We start from the raw sequence: 23,416 nt of genomic DNA on the forward strand, positions 1-23,416 counted from the left end.
TTGCGTCACATTGGAAACTAAATCAGAACACTGGAAAGACCCCTCATGTTCTTGAAAACCTCCCATCTTCCTAGAGAATTCAATCTCGTCTTCCATTTTTGATTAATTTTCAAAAATACTGTGCGTTACCAATTTATTCCTGACTCTTTGATCCCACTGGATTGCTTTTTCAGAAGTGCCTAATATATTAGGTGCCAGCTATGAAACACTTAAGAGGCCCTTGCTTTCAGAGAGCATAGAAAATGCCCCTACTTCTCCCTAAGTGTGCTAATGGATTTTCTAATGAGTGAAGATCTCTCTTTTATGCAACACCTAAATTACAATTCTCCTACCATCACAGCAACATAGGGAGACCATCTTTGGAGGAGCTCTCAGAAGAGACTGCTCTTTACTGAGCTGAACAACAGCATGGGAATGTTTCTAGAGAAAAAAAAAAAATCTATTCCCAGTGCTTGTTAAGTCTGGTACTGTCCAGGCCTGGAAAATCACAATGCAAAGTGCCGTGAGCTTTGATTTCACTGTTCATATGTGGGTAAACAGATCAATTAGAACGTTATGGAAGAAATAAACCCAGCAATGTTATGCTTCTTCTAATTAGTAACCGTCCCACTCAGTTCAATATTCTAACTTTATGGATGTTAAAAGGAAAGTGTGCAAGGCCGAAATCTTGCTCTGAAAACTGCTTCGGGTTTTTAGCATGCCCTCTCTTGTTGTAAGTAACTTTTTCATGTTTACTTGTGATTGCTTTGCACCAGACACAATTGTTTCAGCGGTTAACTCTTAGATTTAAGACACCTCTGTGAATTTTGGCTGGTAACTGGTGTTCAAGCCATCAAAAAGACTGCAATGTTGTGGTACTCGGCATTGCAAAGCCCAGTTTCTGGAATGTAGTCTACAATGTTGTGTGAAATTGCTAAATTTCCTGTATAAACCTTGGGGTGAAAGGCTCATAATGTGATTTTCAGCAAGGTCCATTCAAGTTTACTGCTTGGAAGCTGTCTAGCTACCAGCAAATGGTGAGCGAAGGATTATCACTTTAAATGTGCTTCTGGATCAGGTTGGGCTTCCCAGCCCCTCAGATCTCTGCTTTGCTTGGGTTCCTAAATTATCCCTTTCTATGGTCAACAGGAGGAACTCTTTTCCCATGGGAGCTCAATGGTTAGCAAAAGATACCTCTCAATATGCAATACTGAGTCTGCCACATGGAGAAGCAGCAACAAATGCTGGATTACTTTCTAGAAAGGCTACTCCAGGCAGGCTAGAGGGAAAATCTGCGCTATTCTCTCAAGGTACTATGAGATCAATAACAAAACATAAGTAAGCTACAGTCAACAAATCACAAATAATGTTCTGGCCAGAAGGCTTTTCTTTAACTGTAAAATGGTTTAATGTCTTTCCTTTTCTTAAAACCTGAGGAAAATCAGCAAATTGGAGCATCATTACTGTTTTCCATTTCTTGTATTTGTGTGTCATTTTTTCCTCCCCCATCTCCTTTTTTTTTTTTTAATAACAGGATACTGAAGTGTCCATATTTACCCTATGACAAAAACTCAGAGCTCTGCTTGTTTTAGCTACATTCACCTCCCGCTCCAAATCCAGCACCCCAAAAGCGAGCAAAATGTGTGCACTGTGATTAATTGTCAAGCAATCAGTGGTAGCAGCACTGACTGCAATCTCAACATTGCTGAGTATAAGCAGCACACGTTCAGAAATCCTAAAATTGTTCCATGTCTTCTCAGAGAGGCAGAACACCACAATGCACTGACTACAGATCTGATCTGCTATGGCAGTTCCTATGTCCCATGTAAAATCAATGTACAATTGCCCTATAGGAAGGGTACGTCTAATGCTTGCTTGCCCAGGTATATTGTACATGAATTGCAGTGATTTCACACATTTTGGTGGAGCTGTGCTGAGTTATGGTGACAGGAGATGTCGGTTCAGCTGGTGTGGACTTGCTAGCCACCAAGCCTAGGAATATTTCAAATATAGTTTCTCATCAGTAGCAACAAAGTCCAGAAATTATAGAAAGTGAAGAAATCACTTGTTTCCTGTTCAGTGGAATCCATAGATTTAAATGGTGAGGGGTTTATATAGCAATCACTTTGTCAATGCTATTTAAGTTGTTTGTTCTGCAGACAGAATGGAAATTGAGCTGTATTTTACAAGACAAAGTGATACATAGGAAACATATTAAAATCTAAAAAATTGCATTTCAGAATTGTGCTACTATAATGGAACAGCAAGAGGTACTGTTTTAAGAGTTACTCATGCTGATTTGAAAAAGGAATTTAAAATTACACACTGGAGGAGAGTAATGCATGAAAAAGCCATATTTTAATTTTCTTTTCATACAGTATCATTACTCCTTTTTTCTGTTCTAATATTAGGATGTATGAATGATCTCTAGGGTTGCATATTTAAAAGCAGTTTGTCCATGCTACTTTAGAACACATATGTAGGTTTCTAGAAGAATTTCTAAGGTTTTTAAAGATAAAGTTTTTTTTTTTTTTTTTTTTTTTTTTTTTTTTCCCCAGGCAGGTATCATTGCAAAATTGCAATGGTCTACATGACTGCCAGCAAAGTTTCTGTTGAGACTAAAAGAAGTCCCGGTTGTACTTCTTACTAAAAAAGCTTCTGAAAGCAAATAAATCAACTTCCTGTGACTGAGAAGGCAATATAGCAGGGATGTTATCATCTGTACTGTATTTTCAAAGTCATTAAAGGCTTAGAATGGCCTTCAGTCTTCCTCAGAAATGTGTCAGAAAGCCTTCAATCCATCATTTCAATTAAAATTGCTACCACAGAGCCTCAGGTTTTGCTTTGAATAGCCTAACTTGCAGAGAAGCAAACCCACTGCTCTGTTCCATGTAAGATTCTGTATGTGTAGAAGATTTTTTTACAACCAGTGTATGTATAGGGCAGAATTCATCAGTTCAAACACAGTTTAGTTGCTTTCTAGACCATGAATTGTATTGATTATGGGTGCAGTAGCAGTTGAAGGAGAGGTGGGACACCTTACAGCATCCCAAGTGGCATACACCATCTCAGGGCAAATGAAAGATGTGTTAGATCTCCACTGACTGCAAAGGAAGCCCAGAAAACTAGGTCATATGTAGATGGCTGCAAGCCTCAAAGAAGACTGAGAAACCATTCTGTCAGTCTCAGCAACAAGATATCCCTTCCAGGAGAGTAACTAAATCTTTACTGTCAGACTTATGGATAATTCCTTCCATAGAGAAAAGCTGGTTCTTGAGTGTTCCCAAGAGTAATTAGGAATATTCTGCAAATAGGTACTTCTGAACACCCAAACTAATTAACTAAAGGAATCTTCTTTATGATTAAATAAATTACTTCCTTTTTATTTGTCTTTTTAAGGGAAGAAATAAAGTGTGTGGTCAGGCTTATGTATGTTTGAGGGACTCAGTGTGACTGTTGCAGCAGCTGATGGACTCATCCAATTTTGTCTCATTGACAAAGAGGTGAAGATCCAATGGTTATGAAATCCATTTAAGTTTTGTGAAAAAGGTAGGTAGAAATGTAAGATGATATACGTTTTAACTTTGAGAGAAGGTGCTGCTTGAGCTCAACTGTTATGATATGCCCAAAATCTGTGAGAATATCCATGCCCATGTGTGCATGTAAATCAATATATGTGCAAGACAACATTCTCATTTTCTCTTTGTCTGTCCTCCTCTGCATATACCCTATTTACAAAAAAAAAAAAAAAAAAAAAAAAAGAAAAAAAATCTTTGTCTGGAGTTTTCACATTCTCAGACCATGAGGTACAAACCTGAAAGAAACACGGATCTGTTCATTGTGATAATCACTGAAGTTCATGGTTTGTTTTGTCCTTGTTTTTTTTTTTTTTCATTGAGGTTGCGGGAATCCACCCAGAATGCAAGATATTCCAACAGGTGATGAAAGAGGAGGCTCTCTGCTTAGAAAAGAATGAATCCATTTCACCTGATTTTAAAGGTAAAAAAACAGACCCATATGGCTTTGGGGGCACAGTGTGAAGGTAACATTTGTTCTCGAGTGAAGCTTTGATTCCACATTCTTATTTATATGATCTCTGAATAGCTCTTTTGCTTTTACAGGCTGAGGGCTCAAATTATCTAATTTCACATTTCTTTGCAAGCTCAATGCTTAAGTCTGGCTAGTAGTCTTCTAGAGTTCCCTCTAATAGGAAATGGAAGAAGATAGGTGACTCTAGAGTCGTCTTCATAGTATTTGCCTTAGGTGCTTATTTTAGATAAGAAATGAATCATTCTCTAGAATCTACTTCAAAATATTCCATCTCAACATTTTCAGAGTTTTTTTTTTTTTCTAATATGTTGTGGTGGTATTTTGAAATATATTCAGATATAAAATTTAAAAATTAAGATACAAAATTTGAAAATTAGACCAAATATTTCAGAGTGTTTAAAGAAATGATATAATTCCTTTCTACCTTTTTTCTGCTTGAGATAAAAAGACTTTAGCAAATACCTTTTGTCTTTCTCAATACATTAAAAAAATCATTAGATCTGGGAAAACAATTCATACCATCATTTTGCTTACTGTATTTTTAAAATAGACCAAGACTTTTTAAAAGTCCCAGGTTTGTGGATCACTTTTCAAGAGCTGCCTATGGGGCACTATAAGAGATTTTTAAAGATTTGCTTCCCAGTAGCTGCAGAGAATCGGAGGTGGAATTCACCTATGTTGCAGACTTTTTAGCCTAAACTAGGCTTAAGCTAGGTGCTAGGTGCAGAGCACTGTGTAATAAGTGCCATCAGTAGAGTCCAAGGTGCAATTCCTCTCATCTTGAAGAAGACATGTAAAAATAGGCCAGTTGAATCAGGCTCTAAAAATGCTTATTTTTCTCCATTGTCTGGGGAAAAAAAAAAAAAAAAAAGGCCTGGGTGACTGAATCTGTTGGTATCTGCAATACCAACACTACTTGACACTGCTTGATGCAAACCCTACTGCAGTTGTCTTAATGGAGTCTCAGGTGGTATGTCCCAATCATCAGACTCTTGAATATCTCAGTGGGTGAGATGTTCTTGCTGCCTCTGCACTCTGTGTTTTCCCTGCTATTAACTTTAGCAGACTCTGGAAATGAAGCCAGATCTGGGACTTAAAGCATCAAGGTACAACTCCCACATAATGTTACCTGATTCTGTTCTTGTTTAACTCCGCAGTCTCAAATAGGTTCGGTTTTGTTTTGTTCTGTTTTGTTTTGCTTTGCCTTTCAGGTCCAGCCCTTTAGAGGTGTTTTAGTCCCTGTAAGAAGGTCCCTTTAGGTATTAAAGTCTCTTAAGAGACTGGGCCGCTGCATGGCTTGGTGGGACACCCATTACTTAATTTCAGTCATATTTAAATATTAGCAGCCTAGTTCAGGCTATAATCACCTCGGTTCACGCAGCGAGTGATTCATCCCATCCTCAGAAAGGAGCCGCCAATATATGGGATGAATCATCTTCTAGAAGTCCCTGTCTCTTTCTTCTGATTAAAGTAGGAACATATTTTAGATTAGGTAACATATTATAGGCAATTAAAATTAAGGATAATGAATCTAGGCTCCTGTTTTCCCATCTGGCAATTTGGGGATACCAGGAATTTCATCCTCCCAATGGTGAATGCACTCCTATGGGAGATTCCCAGTACTATCTTTTCGGAAGGCAGAGAGTAACTTTGCGTAGCTACAGAAAAGCAATATTACTTCCACATTTCAACTGTGGACAATTTTAGATTTGCCTTGTCATCAGTCACAGAGAAACAAAAAAGAATCGGTGAAACAAAACAACATTCCCAAATGAAACCCATGCACTGTTTTATATCTGCCTTACGACTACATAGAGATTAGTTTCTGCTGCAGCACAGTGCTGTTTTTTATGATTTTGGGCACCTTTACGTACTGATAATTTTTCTGTGTGGCACCCACTCCTACTTACCAGCAAACACTGCATGACCGCAGCTTGAGTCTCAATACGATGCCTCAGTGACAGAGCTGTGATTAACTCTCTCTTCTGAAATCACTTGTTATCAGACTCATAGCTAGTATTGTGCCCTGTCTCATCAACCAGCAGCCTCTGGTTTAGGGCATCTCCTGAATGCAAACCCGTCAGAAATACTCTTGCTGATGTTCATTTCAGAGGATGCTAAGAGATGATCTTTCATGTCAGGGTGAATCTAATCTCTGTGGAAGCCCACTGCAATAAATGAATAAATAAATAGATAAATAAATAAATAAAACACCGTTGATTGTGCGAGATCAAGATTTCAATCTCTTTATTACTTCCTTTAAGCCAGGTGGAATTGATAGACCATCAGCATGGAATTAAGAGGGGAAAGCTGAGTTTTTAAGTCTGATGCTTTTCATTCAGACTCTGAATCCAGTAATGAGAAATCTCAAGTGCTAATGATTATTCTGCATTTTTTATTTTGGTCATTTATGTTCTGTTTTGATGACGGAAAGAGCTCCAGTTGATTTGACTTTCAGATTTTGTCTGCTTTAATTTTCTGTGCGTTGTCTTATAAGAGAAGGTGGGAGAATGCTTAGCGGGTATGTGAGAGATGATGCATTCAAGAAAAAGAGGAAAACAATGCAATTCTTCATTTATAGAGCTGCAGGTGCTGTTGTGACTCTTCATGCAAGTTAGTGGGAAAGACATAAAAAAATCTTGCTACAGAAAATCAGCGGTGTAATATTCTGTATCAGTTTTCTTATTTAGAGTTGTTGGGTTCTTTTCTTGTTTGTTTTTCAGGATGCTCCAGAGACTGGGATGGTCTAAGTTGCTGGCCAAGAGCCACTTTTGGGGAAATGGTTAAAGTTCCCTGTCCAGGATTTTTTGAAGAAATCACCAATATCCATGGCAAGATTTTTTTTTTTCATCTGTAGATATTTTGAAATAAATTATTATAGATGAAGGTTCACCAATACATGTATTTTCATGGCTCATCATGCTACCTTAAGCCAGCCAATATACTGACAGGCACTTGAGCTTATGGTCAATGCAAGGCGGGCACTCTTTTGTTGTGTTTATGTTGCATGAAATTAGCTAGTCTCTTTGGTGGACTAAAAAAAAAAAAAGTGTAATAACACTAGGTTACTGTGGTTTAAAACTGCATATTTGTACATCGTAGAATCACTGACTTAGGCAGCCATAGAATAGTACTAGAAGGGATGGCATTGGAGCCCATCTAGCCCTACCATCTAATCAGAGTAGAGTCATAATAGCTAGAGCTAACTTCAAAGCTAGATCAAGTAGCTCAGGGCTTTGTCCACGGGCACAAACTATGTTGCAGCTGCATAATAAATTGCCTAATTTAGTTTACTCCGTATGAAGACTGAATTCACAGAATGAATATTCTATAAGAAATATAGATGCTCCTTTACATCTTGAAAGGAATGGGAACAACTGTCTCAACTTCTCACATGATTGGTATATAGAATAATACTAATTTTCCAAAGCTAATCTTGCTGAGTATGACTAGACATGTAAGTATCTAACTTAAGAACTGACAAAGGAATAGAAATATGTTGTTTCTTGTCAACAATTAAATAAAAAAAAAAATCCACAGCTCATTCTCTAATATATTTTACCACTGAAGGCACCCTTCAAAGAAACTGTACAGAGGAGGCATATTGGTCAGAACCATTCCCACCTTACACCGTTGCATGTGGTTTCGATGAAGGTTCCAGTAAAGGGCCTGAGGATCAGGTGAGTTTTTGATGTCCTGTTTTGGGGCATGTCCAGGCATCCTGTCTTGAATGTGCTGAGCAGCTGCATGCTCCCTCATATCTAAGTGCGTCGGAATTCAGCTATTGTCCTTCTTCAGCACTAAGGTTCAAACTTTTAGGTGCATTGAGAGTCTGTTTAACCAACGAGACTAAGTGCAAAACACAGAGCAAGCAGGTAGCAGGAGGACTTTTCTCTTCATGAGTTCTCTCCTGTTGGTGTCACTCAACAGTGCTTAGGTTGCTTGTTCAGTCTAAGACCTTGGTTCATTGACAGAGAGGAATTAAATCTATATTACAAAACTTCTAAGGAAGCTCTACAAATCTGCAGGATTTTTTTCAAAGAACAGTCCTTTGAATCTCTCCAACCCCTCCCATTGATTTTTTTTTTCAGTTTTCCAAGAGTCATAGAAAAATATATCTATACTTTTATAACACAGTGGTCAGGGCACTTATTTATTTAAAAAGGAATTCTAGGATGCCACTGGGTATTTCTACACTTGAAATCAGTCATTTGGAGGAGCAGGAACAAACTCCTACTTCTCCATGTCTAGAGAGCATCATTAACTGCTCCATTAGACTCCAGCAGCACTCCTTTTTCACTCGCATCTTCATACAATTTAAATTTCTGCCTTCCTCAACATCACCGAAGGCCTCAGGAAGGAAAAAACCTCATTAAAATCCACAAGGCCAAGTGTAAGGTCCTGCACCTGGGGAGGAATAACCCCAGACACCAGTACAGGCTGGGGACTGACCTTCTGGAGAGCAGCTCTGCGGAGAGGGACCTGGGCGTCATGGTGGACGACAAGTTGACCATGAGGCAGCAGTGTGCCCTCGTGGCCAAGAAGGCCAATGGGATCCTGGGGTGCATTAAGAAGAGCGTCTCCAGCAGGTCGAGGGAGGTGATCCTGCCCCTCTACTCAGCCCTGGTGAGGCCACATCTGGAGTATTGTGTCCAGTTCTGGGCCCCACAGGACAAGAGGGATGTGGAGCTGCTGGAGAGAGTCTAGAACAGGGCTACAAGGATGATCAGGGGCCTGGAACATCTGCCCTGTGAGGAGAGGCTGAGGGAGCTGGGCCTGTTCAGCTGGAGAAGAGAAGGCTGAGAGGGGACCTGATCAGTGTCTAGAAGTACCTCAAGGGAGGGAGTGCAGAGGATGGGGCTGGCTTCTTTTCAGCGGTGGCCACTGATAGAGCTAGAGGAAACAGCCAGAATCTGAAGTATCAAAAATTCCACAGGAACTTAAGGAAAAATTTCTTAACAGTGAGGGTGCCAGAGCACTGGAACAGGCTGCCCAGAGAGGTTGTGGAGTCTCCTTCTCTGGAGATCTTCAAAACCCCCTTGGACACAGTCCTGTGCCACGTGCTCTAGGTGACCCTGCGTGTGCAGAGGGGTTGGACTAGATGATCTCTAGAGGTCCCTTCCAACCTTAAACATTCTATGAACTCTATGAATACTTTATACTGCACTGGTGGAGTTAGTGTCTGAGTGGTAACCTCTGTCTCACAGTTGATAGAGTTGTGCTTGCTGCCTCTGCCTCTGGTTCAGATGTTTGCTAAACGGGGTAGTTTCAGTACATGGGAATAAGAGTGTCTCCATACCCTCCTCTCCACTCTGTATTCATTAGATTAAGACACTGACCATTGGGATATCATGACTCCTTTCTCCTCTTCTTGTGGTATTTGGATAGGAGAAACTGACTTCCCCTACTCTGTGAATGAAAAATCTAACTTATATAACTCCCTGTGGTATCTGGAATTCATAGTTGAAGAAGGTGATTTGCTGCAGACCAAAGCAAGGCATGTAAAGCTGGAGAGTTTTGTAATTTGACAGACATCCTTCCATTCAACATCTAATCCTCTTGGGCCAATTGATACCAAGCACTATTAGAAGATAGATTTTGCCTTTCCATTACAGCTTCCCTATCATGTCAGACTTGACCTTAAACTTTTGCTGAAGCCCTCAGTGGATTGCCTATACTATCTAGATATCACTGATATGCAGTCTTTTATTTGGACTAAACCATTTGTTTCTCCAAGCAGGAAAGCACAAGTGCAAAAGTTCAAGTATATAATTGTTTAGGAAATGTAGACACAATTGTCTTAATTGATTTAGCTCCATGAATCTAGAAACCTGACCACAGCTTTAGTAAGCAGTACATGCTCAATTCTCCACCTGTAAAATGAGAGTATTTGCAACTCTTTACCCTCCAGGGAAGCTTTAAAGGCAAATGCATTAAACAGCTCCGGACCATTTCTGGAAACTGCACAACCACTTCAGAAGCGATACAAGGCTCTCCAGGTGCTGTATATTCCAGCACAGCATGTTCTCCAGCCCTGCGGCCAGCTGGCATGCAGGGCTGTCATCCACCTAGCTAAACTCCCTTACTCTGCAGATGAGGACAGTGTTCTCCATGCTGTGTAGCAGTTCCTGGTTCACATTAGTCAGTAACTTGTGCACAGATATAGAATTACTCCACGGCCAAGGCTGAAATCAAGCAAGAGACTGCATGAACCATTAACAATTGTGGAAATTTTCATGGCAAAACTCATATCTGCACTATAGTTGTGTTGTTATCCCACATATATCCATGGGGTATATCATGGATATAAAATACAAAAGGCATCCAGATGTTTCCTTCTTCAAATGAAGAATGTATTTTCTATCTTGCACCTTTGTTTTATAAATACTGTATAAAACACCAGGAGTAATTCAAAAACACCAGGATGATTCTTAGGTTGTCAGGGTTACCTGATTTATTTATGGGTCTACTTAAAATTGCTAATGGTTGTCTCAATGTAGAGTTGCTGCTTTTTGCATAAACAGAGATTGGATCAATTAGAGAACAAATTGTCCATTGCATTTACAAGGAGAAAATTTGCCTGGATTCAGAGAATTTGGTTTCCTGGGATTTTGAATAATTAGGTGACCTTCTAGTGAAATAGAATAAAATTTGCATAGCTGAAGTTATATAAACATGCTTCATTTTCCTTGGGATACAAGATATTTCAATGCCCCCCCCCCAAAAAAAAAGAATTATGAAAAAATTTCTGTATTGAAGTATGAAGCTACTGTGTTTGTACAAGATATTAAAGATAGAGAGGTTTTTATCTTGGTCTTAACATTTCCATGTTGTGAAATGACTTCTTCGCAGTGTCTTACTTTTCTCACCTGCGAAATGCAAGTTTTATTTCTCTACTAGCTATTGCAGCTCAGCTATTTGTCTTTATGAAAAACAACACTTTTCAATTCAATGGGAACCATCCTTTTGTCCTGAATAGAGTATAATCTGGCCCTGTTCCACAAGTTACTACTTCACACATCACCCATTTGAAGTCTTCTGTGCTCAAGAGTCCTTATACACCTATTGGGGGAAAAGTAGTTACTTACAAAGTTAGCACTTTGCTTTTAGATGTACTTAAAGAAGTCACTGCCTCAGCTTGTGCAGTATTCAAAAAATGAGATATGTAAGTGATGAAGGGAAAAACCTTGAGGCATATCTCAAGTACCCAAAGCAGCGCAAGGTGATGGGAATGCCAAATTAAGGGAAGGCTCATCTTAGTCAAATAAGCACACCAGAATGCATGCTGCATAACCACCAGCACTGTTTTTTGTTTTCTCTTTCTCATAGAAATCATATTATTCTGCATTTTGGCGTGTCTACACTGCTGGCTATGCAGCATCAGTGACTTCACTCATTACAGCTCTAATTGTCTTTGCTGCCTTCAGGTAAAAATTTGGTCTCTTTTCAGGATGTCTCAAGACAGCCTTATACTTACTCCTTTCAGGCCTTCTGTGTTTTTGTTTTTGAATTATTTCCAAAACCTTTGGAAACATTAAATTCTGTTGATAGCAATGGGTTGTTCTCTGCTCACTTTCTAGCATTCCCTTGCAGATGCTCAAACAATAAAGCTCACCAGGCAATCTGTCCATGCAATATAAATACCTCAGGCTGTTATCACCATTAACATAAGGTAACTTAACATAAGACACGCTGCAGAAACTCGGTATGTCTCAAGTCTTGAACCTGCAGTTCCATGGACCCTGGACATACCTTTATCTACCTAAACCTTGAAGGAGATGGACAGTGCAGAATGTCTAGACAGGGAAGTCTAGGAAAAGGCAGATATTCCCATGGAACTGAGACCCATTCAATGCTCAGTTCTCCTCTATCCAGAAAGGCCCTGAAGAACCTGATACAGTTTTCGTTTGTTTGTTTGTTTTATTATAAAATTTCTATTTAGGATAATTAAAAGGTGTTATTGCAATACAGCCTAAGAGCCCCAAGGCTTCTCCTTGCTGATGATAACTCCTTCAATTGCTTCAAGGAGAACTATACAAGTCTTTTTATTTATTTACTTATTTATTAGCCTAAACAGATCAAGATTGCTCTGATCCCTTGTTTCTAGCTCCCTTTCAAGTAGTGATAGATCATATATTTGCTTCATATATTTGCTTTTGAAAGTTTGAAGTCACTGTATATTCCCACTTGGGTTTTTCTGAAACCACAAGAAATTTCTCCTGAAGAACAATTTTTCTTTTTTTCTTTTTTTTTTTTATTTTTACCCATGTCAGAAAATTCCACTGTACACGGAATTACATCCATATGCACCTGTTTGTATCCTTTATCCTGAGAGCAATTGCTGTTTTCACCAAAGATGCTGTTTTGTTTGCCGATGAAACCATGGACCACTGCCAAATGTCAACGGTATTAATCTGCTCCTCTCTTTCTTTGATTTAATGTTTAACATTTGTTGTGAAGGAAATATGAAAATTTCTTTATCACAATCTTTTTTTTAGCTTGCAAGAACTGAAATCATAATATAAATAACCCATACAATAAGCTACACAAACCAACCTATGGGTACATTTAACTCTGGTATATGAGGTACAGCTCTGTTGACTCTAGTGGAGCTATATCCACTTTTACCACTAAAAAATTTAACCTGTAATGGAGTGCCAGGCTTTCCCTTTCAAAATAATGAAGTCAGCTGAAATAATGCAATATCAAACTTATTGAAACCTTATGTTTATTCTTTCATTTTTATGTAGCAAGAATGAATTTTGCTTACACTTGTAAGAGAACAAAAAAAAAAAAGAGGAAAAGCAAATCCTTAGTCGATGAAAACCAATGAAAGAAGATCTGATGTTTTGTTCTTCCTCCCCATTTCCAGGTTACTTGTAAGGCTGCTCTGGCATTCTTTCAGTTCAGCATTTTAGCCAACTTCTTCTGGCTTCTGATAGAAGGCATATACCTGCAAACACTGCTTTTGCTGACCTTTGTTTCTGATAAGCAGTATGTATGGTGGTTCATATTTGCTGGCTGGGGTTAGTATTCTTTTCCTTTCTGTGTTGTTTAGTGTTTCCATTCACTTTAGAACTAGATAAAGTATTTGTTCTGAAGGGATTTCTTTCAGTGCTGTAGTGCCACATCAAAACCACAGTGTAATTCTGCCTTTCTTTTTATTTTCTTAAGCATTTCATATTTTTAAGCTTTGAAGGAGAGATTATAATGGATTTCGAGAAGCACAGTGTGTCTGCTTGAAAAATTGCAGCATTCATCCTTGTGGCTGGCATTATTTTCATGCAGCTACTGTCGTTCAAAAGTCATCTAATCTAAACTCTCAATCCCAGTTTCTCCTGTAGTCAGTAGAGTTAGGTAGGCACACCATGGTAGTAATTAATCCAGTTCTCAGACATATGACTAATGTGGCTGCATGTGGACACATGTATTCTTCCTCCACTGACTAAAGAAGTTTAGGTGATTTAAAGTTGTCATTTTGCTTTTAGTAGTCAAAATTCCATATATTTATTTTAGTTTGAGTGAATTCAGGTACAGGAAGCAAAAATATATATATAGTTTTTGCATAAATCTGACTTTAAAGTATCTTTTGGATTTATATAGCAATTAAAATGGTCAGAATTGTCAAATTGTCAGAGTAAACACACACAAAAATAGTAGAAAAATAGTATTTATTCCACTGCAGAGATTTTTTTATTGTAGCTCTAGATGTTCTTATACATCACCTTGATCATTCTGTAGACCGGACACCCAAAAAGAGTGGATACATGACGTTTTTGGCTTAGGGTTGAAAGCCAAATTCTTCTGAGATGAACGAAAATTTTGTCTTCGTCTTCAGATTTTTAAATTTGACTTAGGTATCTAAATTAAAAAAAAAAAAAAAGATGGATTTTCAAAAGGGGTTTTTATTTTAGAGCTATGCCAATTCCGACTGCCTGTAATGAGAGGCTTAGGACTTGGTTAATCACAACTAAGTTCACATAATAAAGAAAACACCTCAGTTTAAGAATGTAGTAGTCCTCATCTCCTTCAATAGCTCTTCTATAGAGGGCTGTGTGCTGGCCATAATTCACAGGACAATATAGCTCTAGTTAAATAGGTGATCCCTCAAACTTTACAAGTACTCATAATTCCTATGCAAACCTTCCACTAATACTCAGATGTTGTTTTCAAAAATGTAGTTCCAAAGTATCTCCCTATTCTCCCTTATTTTTATTTAATTCTTCTGGGCGGGCATAAAGTCATTTCAAGATTGTCTGGTACATTGCCTGGATTCTAACGTGTTTGTGCTGTGAAGATTATTACAATAAAGTTTCCATGGGTTATGGTAAGCAAAAAAATATTAAATTCTGTTCCATGTTGATTTGTCCAGGAGCTCCCACTCTGGTGGTATCTGCTTGGGTCCTCACAAGAATCCATCACCAGAACACAGGGTGAGTTACAGTTTGGGTAAGGAACGTGAAGGCAGCCTTTTTTGTATTGCATTGTGATTTGCTAGCACTGAAACATTAGAGATTAACAGCAGATAAGCAGAAACATACCCCTCCCCCCCCAGTTGTATCTCTAATATTTACATTTTGAAAGAAAATACATGAGAAAACAACTTGCAGTGTTCTGATTTTGATATATATAGGGACACTACTAAAGCCTGTGAATGCCATTGCAAGCATGAATATTGTATTTATTTTCTTAACAGTCAGAACTTGCAAAGGCTGTTTTTTTTTTTTTTTTTAATCACTGCTTCTCTTTAAAAACAGCTATAAAATTCTCATCCTAATCTCTTCACATTTCCCACAACAACCTTATATTGTTTTGGTAAGCAGTTCATTCTTTTGATTCCATTCAGTTCTTCCAGTCTGTTTTATATCTTTTAATATGTGAGCCAGGTATAAAGTGGAAGCTCACTTACTAAGAGGAGATACCCTGAGGGCTTTTAGATCATTTATATGGATGATCAATTGGAAGAGATGCTGTTTAATACCTACCTGCTCAGGAGGCTGGATGATCATGACGTAGAAACGGAAAGACCTGTAGTCCACCCCCTTTGGCATATCCTGTTTCCCTTTCTTTATATTACTTCACTTTCAGCAGCAGATCAGTTCTCCATTTTAATCGTTCATAAATGGACTCTTTCCACATCCATTCTCTAATCCAGAAAAGATCGAAGAAGATTTTAATTCTTGTCCTGTTCTGCTACTCCTCTTTCAAGAGAATAAATAAATAAATAAAAGGAGGGGAAGTGGGGAAGGAAAAAAAAAAAGAAGCCAGATAATGGGCAAATTTGTTGAATCAGTAGTGGAATAATATAGCACAGGATACTTAATTGTGAAGAGACTTCAGCAAAAGAACAAAAGATGGAGAGAATGAGCAAGAGTTCAGAGACAAATTCTCACAGGCTTAAAGAAGGGACTGAAGACTTTAGTGTCTGAACTTTAGGTGCTCTTCCAGCAAAGTGCCTAACTGTAGCCTGCAAATAAGAAATGGGATTCTAATCACACTATAATGTAGGGGTTATACTCATAGACATAGTATCTATACTCATAGATACTGCGTCTATCTATAGTTACTCATAGGCAGGTAGTTTGAGACTCACCTAAGATGCTCAAGACATGTGACTAATGCACAGTTTCTGTGAGCTTGTGCCCTTCTGTAGCAGTAGATGAAGAACGGGTGGGATGAACTAGAGTTTAGTCAATGGCTCCTGATGGCTATGTGTGAAAAACCAAAGTGAGTCCTAGATGTCTGTATTTGATCTAGTCATCATGCCCTGCCTTTCTGGTTCATAGAAAGAAATAGGATTTCTTAGGGCATTGTTTTTCTTAAAGATTTTAGATGTCCACTTTAAGATGACATGCAAGATATTACAGGCTTCTCTGCTGTGTTATCTACTTTGACCGCAAAGAAAATTAATGGTTTTCACTTGATGATCTTGAAGGTCTTTTCCTTCCATTATGATTCTGTTTTTTTATGAAATGTAGGCAGTCAACTGAAAGAAGGAAAAAATGGAATGTTAAAATAGTGTTAAATGTACAAACAGCCAGAGGGACCAAAAGCCCTATCTGCCCTCTCTCTTCATGGTACCCTTACTAGGGGTTTGGACTTCTCTTACCTCCTACCTTACAAGCCACAAAACGTTGCATTCCTGGCTGCACAGTAGCCCAATCTCTGACCTGTACCCTGTAAAATAATCACCTTTTGAGTAGGAGAGTAGGAAGGAAGCCTGAAAATACAACAATGTTTGCTGTGACATCACTTTGGTTTCTCAGCCCTTGCCTCTTGATGAATATTTCTCCTTTTAACTGGATTGTACAGAAACGTTTTGGGGAGGTATGGGGGTAGGAGGACTGGGAGAAGCTTTGAAAACTTAATGTCCATCATTTTCCTATCCTGAGACAGAAACAGTTTCATATGTTGCAAAAAGATTACTTGGGAGAGAGAACTTGACTGTCTTTGTTTGCTCTTTCAGATGTTGGGATGATGATGAAAATGGATTAGTGCTATGGATCATCAAAGGCCCCATTCTGCTAACCGTATTAGTATGTTTTGGCATGTTATCTTGAGCATTTTTGAAATTATAAAGCTAAATATGTGTTTCTTTCCTGTATAGTGGGAAAAATAATATATATTATCATGTCCTATGTTTGATTTGCTTTGCATTGTAAAAGGCTGGAAACTATTGTACAGCTTCCTCCTCCTGAACTGCCCCTCTCTGCCCTTTACACTTTAAATCACAGTCTGAAGGGCAAATCATATGTTTTTATTGATCAAATATTTGTATATAACTGGTTTTGGTGGGAAAAAATAATCATATTTTGAATGCTGTTGATATGATCTGAGGTCAGATCTTCACTGATTTGTATTAGTGCAATTCCTGTGACTGTGTTTTTTAATACAGTTTGTTCCAGCTGAGGATGTGTTCTCGTGTTGTAACAGTTTTACAGGTCTTGTCTTGTCTTTTCAGATTAACTTTATTATATTTATTAATGTGATCAGAATTCTAGTCCATAAATTGAAATCTCAAGAGGGAGGAGGAAGCCATTCAAGCCACTTTGTGTAAGTATTGCTGGGTCTCTTGATGACCTGTTTTAGCTGCTCTAAGAGATGTTTTATGGGAATGAGCACAAAATGTTCTCATCCACACTAGTGGAAAGAGAAGTTCCCAGAAAAGTAAAAAATAGACTTCCCTTTTCATCCTAGGTAGCACACCTTTTTTTTTTTTTTTTTTTTTTTTTTTTTCTTGGGAGAAGCAGAAGAGGGAGGGTAAAAGAGGGAAAATCAGAAGTCTAATTAAGTATTAAGGCTCCAAATTACCCAGTTTGGAAAACTAAATGGTAGGTGTATTCAAGCAATGTATACATCCTGCTTTCAGACCTTTCCAAACAAATGGCTACAAAAAGATAGACACAGATGTTCTAAATTCTTAGCCGTAGCATGATGCCGATAGTCTGATAACTGAATCTAGTCCTTGCTGTTTGCTGTTTCCAGCACATTCAATGTGATCATTAACAGAGTCAGAGGACTCTAGTGAAAAATTTCACTTTTAGTAAGACATCCATGAATGCCTGTTAGTCATGATACAGACTACAGGAATATTGCGACCATCTGGAGTGACCTGAAGACCAAGCCTAGGACATCTTAAATGGTGCTGAAACCCATGTCTAAGCAACTGAATCAAGTCCCGTGGTTGGTTAATGGTTGGGTAGTCATGGACAGATGTTGAAGCTTAGACACTTACATGGTAGATACCTCACTCTGACTGAAATTATTCTCAGAAGGACAAATCAGAGCACTTAGCTGGCTGTCTCCACATTTACATATTTAGCAGGGGGTAGAACCACTGAAGATATTTGTTATTTATCTTTGTTCATGAGATGTTGACAGCAGAAGTGGCAGAAAGTAATTTTTCTTTGAACACAGTCGCCTGCACTCTGAAGTTGATCCTCTATAGCATATTGCTATCACTAATTACATGCTGCTAACAGTGCCTTGTTATTCTCTTCTTCTTTTCCCAGGAGACTTGCTAAATCCACATTACTCTTGATCCCTCTCTTCGGAGTGCATTATATTGTATTTGCATTTTTCCCAGAAAGCACTGGTCTGGAAGCTCGACTTTATATTGAGCTGGGCTTGGGTTCCTTTCAGGTAAGCTGGACAAAAATTTATCAGTCTTAAGGGGCTTGGACTGAAACACTGCACTGAGCAGTTTTATATTTCACACCAGATATTAGATCAGGTGTTAATAACATGCTTAAATTCAACACACACATTCATCTTACTCCTTCACAAGATCTTTCTCTTATTTGCTTCCTTCTCATTATTATTTAAAGTCTCATCCTACTTATAAGTTCTGACTCAGACAGCGTATTACTAATCACAAAAGAATACATCTACCTTATTGAACAGTAATGATTGGGTGCCTTACACGATGCCATGAAGATAAAGATGTGGATTAAAGTGAGCTGATTGAAAGTAATTCTGGACAAAATAAAAGCAGACATAAAAGGAATGGAGAAATAATTATAATCCTTCAGCTGTTAGGAGTTCCTAATTTTTTTGTTGCTGTTTTTTTGTTTCTCTTTCTTTTATCACTGTTCAGAGCAGTATCTCGGATTTGGGAGGGCCAGAGGCCATTCCCTGGGCACAAGTTGCAACAAATAGCTAAGGTCTTTTTCCTTCTCCTTTTCCCTTTACCTTGCAACAATATCCATGTTCATACATGTTGAAAATGAACCCTTTTCCCTGCTTACCTCTCAGACATGATTGGACACTGTATTGGCCTGAGCCAAAGCTCTACCATAGACCATGCTCGTGCAACATGAAGAATCGTGGGCCAGTGCTCAGGGCTGAGTCTTGTTCAGTTTTCTAACACATACAACAGAGATGCAGTGATATACAGTGGAATATGCTGCAGCCTAGCACTGTCCAGTAATTGCCCACAGTCTATGAAGTAATTTGCATCTGGGCTGGTTAACACTCTCCCTCATGGTAATTCTGGATGTATAAACCAAATAACATTCCCAATAGATTCTCTGAACACAGATAGTCTCTTTTAAATGAAAAAGGATAATTTAGCATTAATCCAACAAGTTTGGATTAATCCAACAAGTTGCAATCCAACAACAGGCCCGCAACCACTAGTCTAGAATAAGATAGAGGGCATTACTACTATATCTAAAGAAGAGGATATGGTAAACAATGAGTTAAAGACAAATATCTCCATAAGAGAACAGAAGTATATACAACCAGCCCATGGAGGGCAAGTTTCATCCATACGTTGAAACCCGATAAGTTGTGCTGCATCACCTAAATCCCACTGGAGCAGAAGTTAGATACATATATATATAAATACTTATATATATTTAGAAATATACATGTGTGTGTATGTATACAAATACACACATATGTATATGTGTTCACATACATCTATGCATTTGCTGTGTTAAACAAATTATGAACGAAAGCTAATGTCTGCCCCTGATTCTCTGTTTCAAATTCTGACTTCCGAATTTATTTTCTCCCTTTCCCTCCCTATCCTAGGGCTTTGTGGTTGCTCTCCTGTATTGCTTCTCAAATGCAGAGGTGAGTAACAAGTGTATCAAAACCTTTGAAACTTCCTTTGTTTTTCCTTTTTCTTTTTCTTTTTTTTTCTTTTTTCTTTTTTCTTTTTGTGTGAGTGTGTGCTTTGATGTGCTCCAGAAAGCATGAAATACACATCTCCTTTTTTACTTTTTTTTCTCCAGTACCTTTTCTGACTTTATCTATATTAATATAATTCCAACCAGAGGGCAAAAAATAAACTTTGAATCGGTGACCCTTTACAAGGGGTTGCTGACTTAGCTATCAAGGGATGTTCTTTCTGCTTTATGTCTGATAGGTATCATCATGATGTCTCAATAGAAATCTTTACCAGTCTGTGCTTTCTTTCCTTTTATTGTTTCGTAGCAAGTTTCTATCCTTTGCCTTTCTGTTTCCTTTTCCTTTCTTCTCCCAGGCAGCTTGTGTTTTTAGTAGTCTTGTCATAAATTCTTCTCTTTCTAGTTTTTGTGACATTATTAAAGCTCTCAGATAAAGTCCCTACAGTACATTTTAGGGTACCTACCATTTTAAAAACTAAAAGCTTCCTTTGAAAAGGAGGAGAGTTATCTGGATTTCCACGTGTAAACACTGTATGGATAGCCAGAATTTGTTTGCACTTTCTCCAAAAGAGCAGAATTAAACAAATGCCAAGAGAAGACAGAAAAACCCCATCATGAAGTGATTCATCTCAGCCTCAGAAAGTGCATAGGTTAGTTGGGAGGAACGAGACCTGAAGATGTTTCTCACTCCATTGGCTGTAGTGTGTGCTTAGGTGACTAGCTTAAAGTGGACACCTCTCAGAGGGAGTCTAAAAGTAATGAGAAGAATCCTATCCAAGGATGAGTGATGGCTAAAATACATTTGTTACTTAGAAAAATAACTCACAATGGCTATGTTAATGCTCCTCCCATGCCAATATCTTAAAGAATGCCTCCAGGATTAAATGTAAATATAGGATGCTATACATTCCAGCCGTCTGTTGTCTGCATAGACTCCATGCCATCAGCTTTTAAATTGCTTGAACATCATGTCTGGCATCATGCTAATCTAGTGAGTGTTAGAAAAGGGACAAGTGATCTCCGGCCAAGGTCAAGTGGTATCGATTAGTTTATGCCCATGCTTAAGAAGAACTGCTTCTAAAGCAGGTTGGCCAATCCTTGCAGCTTGCCCCTGGATCTTCCCTGGGTCTCATATGGTTCCTTGCAGTCTTAAAACATATTATCTTCTGTGTGTGTCCTTCAGTTTTAAGTAGATACAACAACATGAGAGACTGTACTGCTGGCAGGAATATGTTGTTTGTATGGGATTAAATTGTGAGCTAGTATTCTGTATCTTGCTTTGTGGGATGAAGCATATAGGAACGTTGAAGGGTCCTGAGCTCATTGCGATACTGGAGCAATGGTTTAACAGAGGAAGGCTATATTAATGCTGACCAGGGAAGCCAGTAGCTATGTGGTTATAAGCATTTGCCATTTGGGGCAGCAGAAGCTACGTTCCCCTAGTCCACTCAATCTGTCCCTAAAAGTGCCAACAGTGGTTCTGGGACCTCCTCACCATGGTTCTTCACCCTAAATGTCACTTGACCAATATCTTTTATGTCAGATTTTTTTTTGCTTTTGAGAATTCCTGAGACATCTCTGAAATGTTATACATTTTCAAGTTGATTCAGAGGCTTTCAGAGTCAGTAAGGAATCTGTAAGAGAGGAATTCAACTTGAATTCAAAGTGAAGAGGTCCACACAAGGATTTATAACATGTAGCAGACTATAGCAAGGAGGTACAGGAGATTCAGCATGAGGAAAAGTAAAAAATACTCAAAAAAGTGGGAATACTTATAAAGCAGGCCAGGAGCCATAGAGAAAGAAACTACCATCAGCTCTGGATTATGCTCTGTGTTTGCGAAATTCAATCTGTTTGTTTAGGAGCACGAATAAGGGCATACTTCTAAAAAGGTATTAAGGCTTAATCCTGGCTGATTTAGGGGGCTCCATGCATCTGGGCCATATTGATCTAAATTCAGGAAAACCTTTTTTTTTTTTTTTTTTTTTTTTTCTGATTCTGTTCTTAAATTTCTCTTCTGTAGGTTCAAAGTGAGCTCAAGAAACAACTGTGTAAATGGCAGTATCAAGAATACCTTAACTTCACACACAAACACAGGACTTTGTCCAGAGAAAACAGTCCAGTCAACTACGTCACTCAATTATCACTGCTTGAAAAAAACAGTCCAAAAAGGAAAATATCTGAATACCAGAATGGTGTCACTTCTGTCTGAGCTTATCTAGCAAGCTGAGTTGCTGTGATATTGTAATATACTACCTAAGAGAAGGGCAATCTTGATTCCTTATGGATTTTCATACTGTCAGCGTACTTCTGAGAATTCATTGTCCTGAATGCGAGCTGCTTTTCTCACCTTGTACAGATCAGTACCACAACCCTGGTCTTCTCTCTACTTAAGCACACAAAATCCACTTAATTTGAAAAGAAAAGCCAAATTTGCAGCTGCTGTGCGTTAACAGCTTACCACCCAAACAAGGAACCACACTAATTTCTCTGGGGCTCAGCATATGTATATCATACTTTTACTAGTGTTTTCCAGATTTTCCCAAATCACAAGAGAATTATTCCTAACTTTTGTTTGAAACAGCTACTTTTAGATACAGTAACAAAGGTTTACAACTCTCATTAGTGATTTTTTTTACTAGTAGTTTTACTAGTTTACTTAGTTTTACTAGTTTACTAGTTCTGAGACAGCTTGTGGCAATTTAGTGCGAATTACACACCGAGAAGTGCTAAGCACCTACCTAGACAGTAGCAATGTCCTTCAAAAGGAGTCTCAAGGCACCTCAAGTTTGACATAAATAAGACTGGATATTATTATTTACTTGGTGCTTTTATTCCACATCTGTTGTAAGAAAGAATAAATTAGGCCAAGGAACTATTTCTCTTGTTCATGGAAAGATGCTTTGCTGGAATAGACAATCTGCCATCATAATCTTGAAGGTCACTGGATCATCGCATTTCAGTTGTGCTTTTGGGCTATTTTGGGGCCTTCCTTTGTGTCTGTTCTTATCTCAGTTCTACCTATTGTATCTCAATTAACCATGTCTCAGGTGAAAGATGTTTCTGGAATCAGAATTACCAAGAAAGCAGTATGCTCTGGTAAAGCAGAGTATGATCCACAGAATGAACCAATCCAGTCCCTGCATTCCTTTTCTGAGGGATCTTGCTTTTTATTCAAAGCTGACTTGGATTTAACATCAAATTCTCCAAAAGCAAAGAAAGGGCAGAAAGGGTACAGCATTTATGTTACAGGCTAGATACAGCCATAGTTTCTTTCAAGGTAGGACCATTCCCAGGAGAACCTGAATCCAGACTTGAAACTGCTGCTAGAAACTGTGACCATTCAAGTACAACCATGCGGTTCTGTGAACTGGAATATCCATCTAGCTTAAAAACAAACCAACCCAGACAAACAAACAACAAACCTCATGCTTAAGTCCCTCATTTTGCTGTGCTCTTGGTTAATTACTCAGACCAGAATACACCTGGCTTTGGGAGAACCTCTTCAGTGGTCTTAGATGCTTCACTTCTAGTCTTCTCAGAGCAAGCTGAATAATCCAGATTTCCATTCCAATCATTCTGATCACTTCTTTTTTAGTTAGGTATCATTCTGTTCCAAAGGCTCAAATGTCTTTAGTGTCTTTTTCTCTGTCCTTACCACCTTCTTTGTTCATCATAAATGTAATCCTCACTGCTGTATATTTTCTATTGCCTTTCACAATATTTGGATACGCTTGTATGATGCACACATA

The 23,416-nt window shown here is 38.4% G+C and overlaps 1 protein-coding gene across 1 annotated transcript; it reads left to right on the top strand.

The window, feature by feature from the left end:
- The first annotated feature begins 3,780 nt into the window (after positions 1 to 3,780).
- LOC104577204 (vasoactive intestinal polypeptide receptor 1) lies at positions 3,781 to 21,960 on the top strand. The gene is made up of 13 exons (XM_088534748.1): positions 3,781 to 3,785; positions 3,836 to 3,978; positions 6,753 to 6,860; positions 7,600 to 7,709; positions 11,359 to 11,456; positions 12,303 to 12,435; positions 12,902 to 13,055; positions 14,402 to 14,462; positions 16,496 to 16,565; positions 16,991 to 17,082; positions 18,042 to 18,171; positions 19,567 to 19,608; positions 21,688 to 21,960. The coding sequence occupies exons 1-13, from the start codon at positions 3,781 to 3,783 to the stop codon at positions 21,874 to 21,876; spliced, it is 1,335 nt and encodes a 444-aa protein (XP_088390874.1). The 3' UTR covers positions 21,877 to 21,960.
- The last annotated feature ends 1,456 nt before the right edge of the window (positions 21,961 to 23,416 follow it).

The sequence above is a fragment of the Tinamus guttatus genome, unplaced genomic scaffold (assembly GCF_059628265.1).
Source record: "Tinamus guttatus ecotype Peru unplaced genomic scaffold, ASM5962826v1 Tinamus_guttatus_pri_ptg000599l, whole genome shotgun sequence".
NCBI classification, from domain to species: domain Eukaryota; kingdom Metazoa; phylum Chordata; class Aves; order Tinamiformes; family Tinamidae; genus Tinamus; species Tinamus guttatus.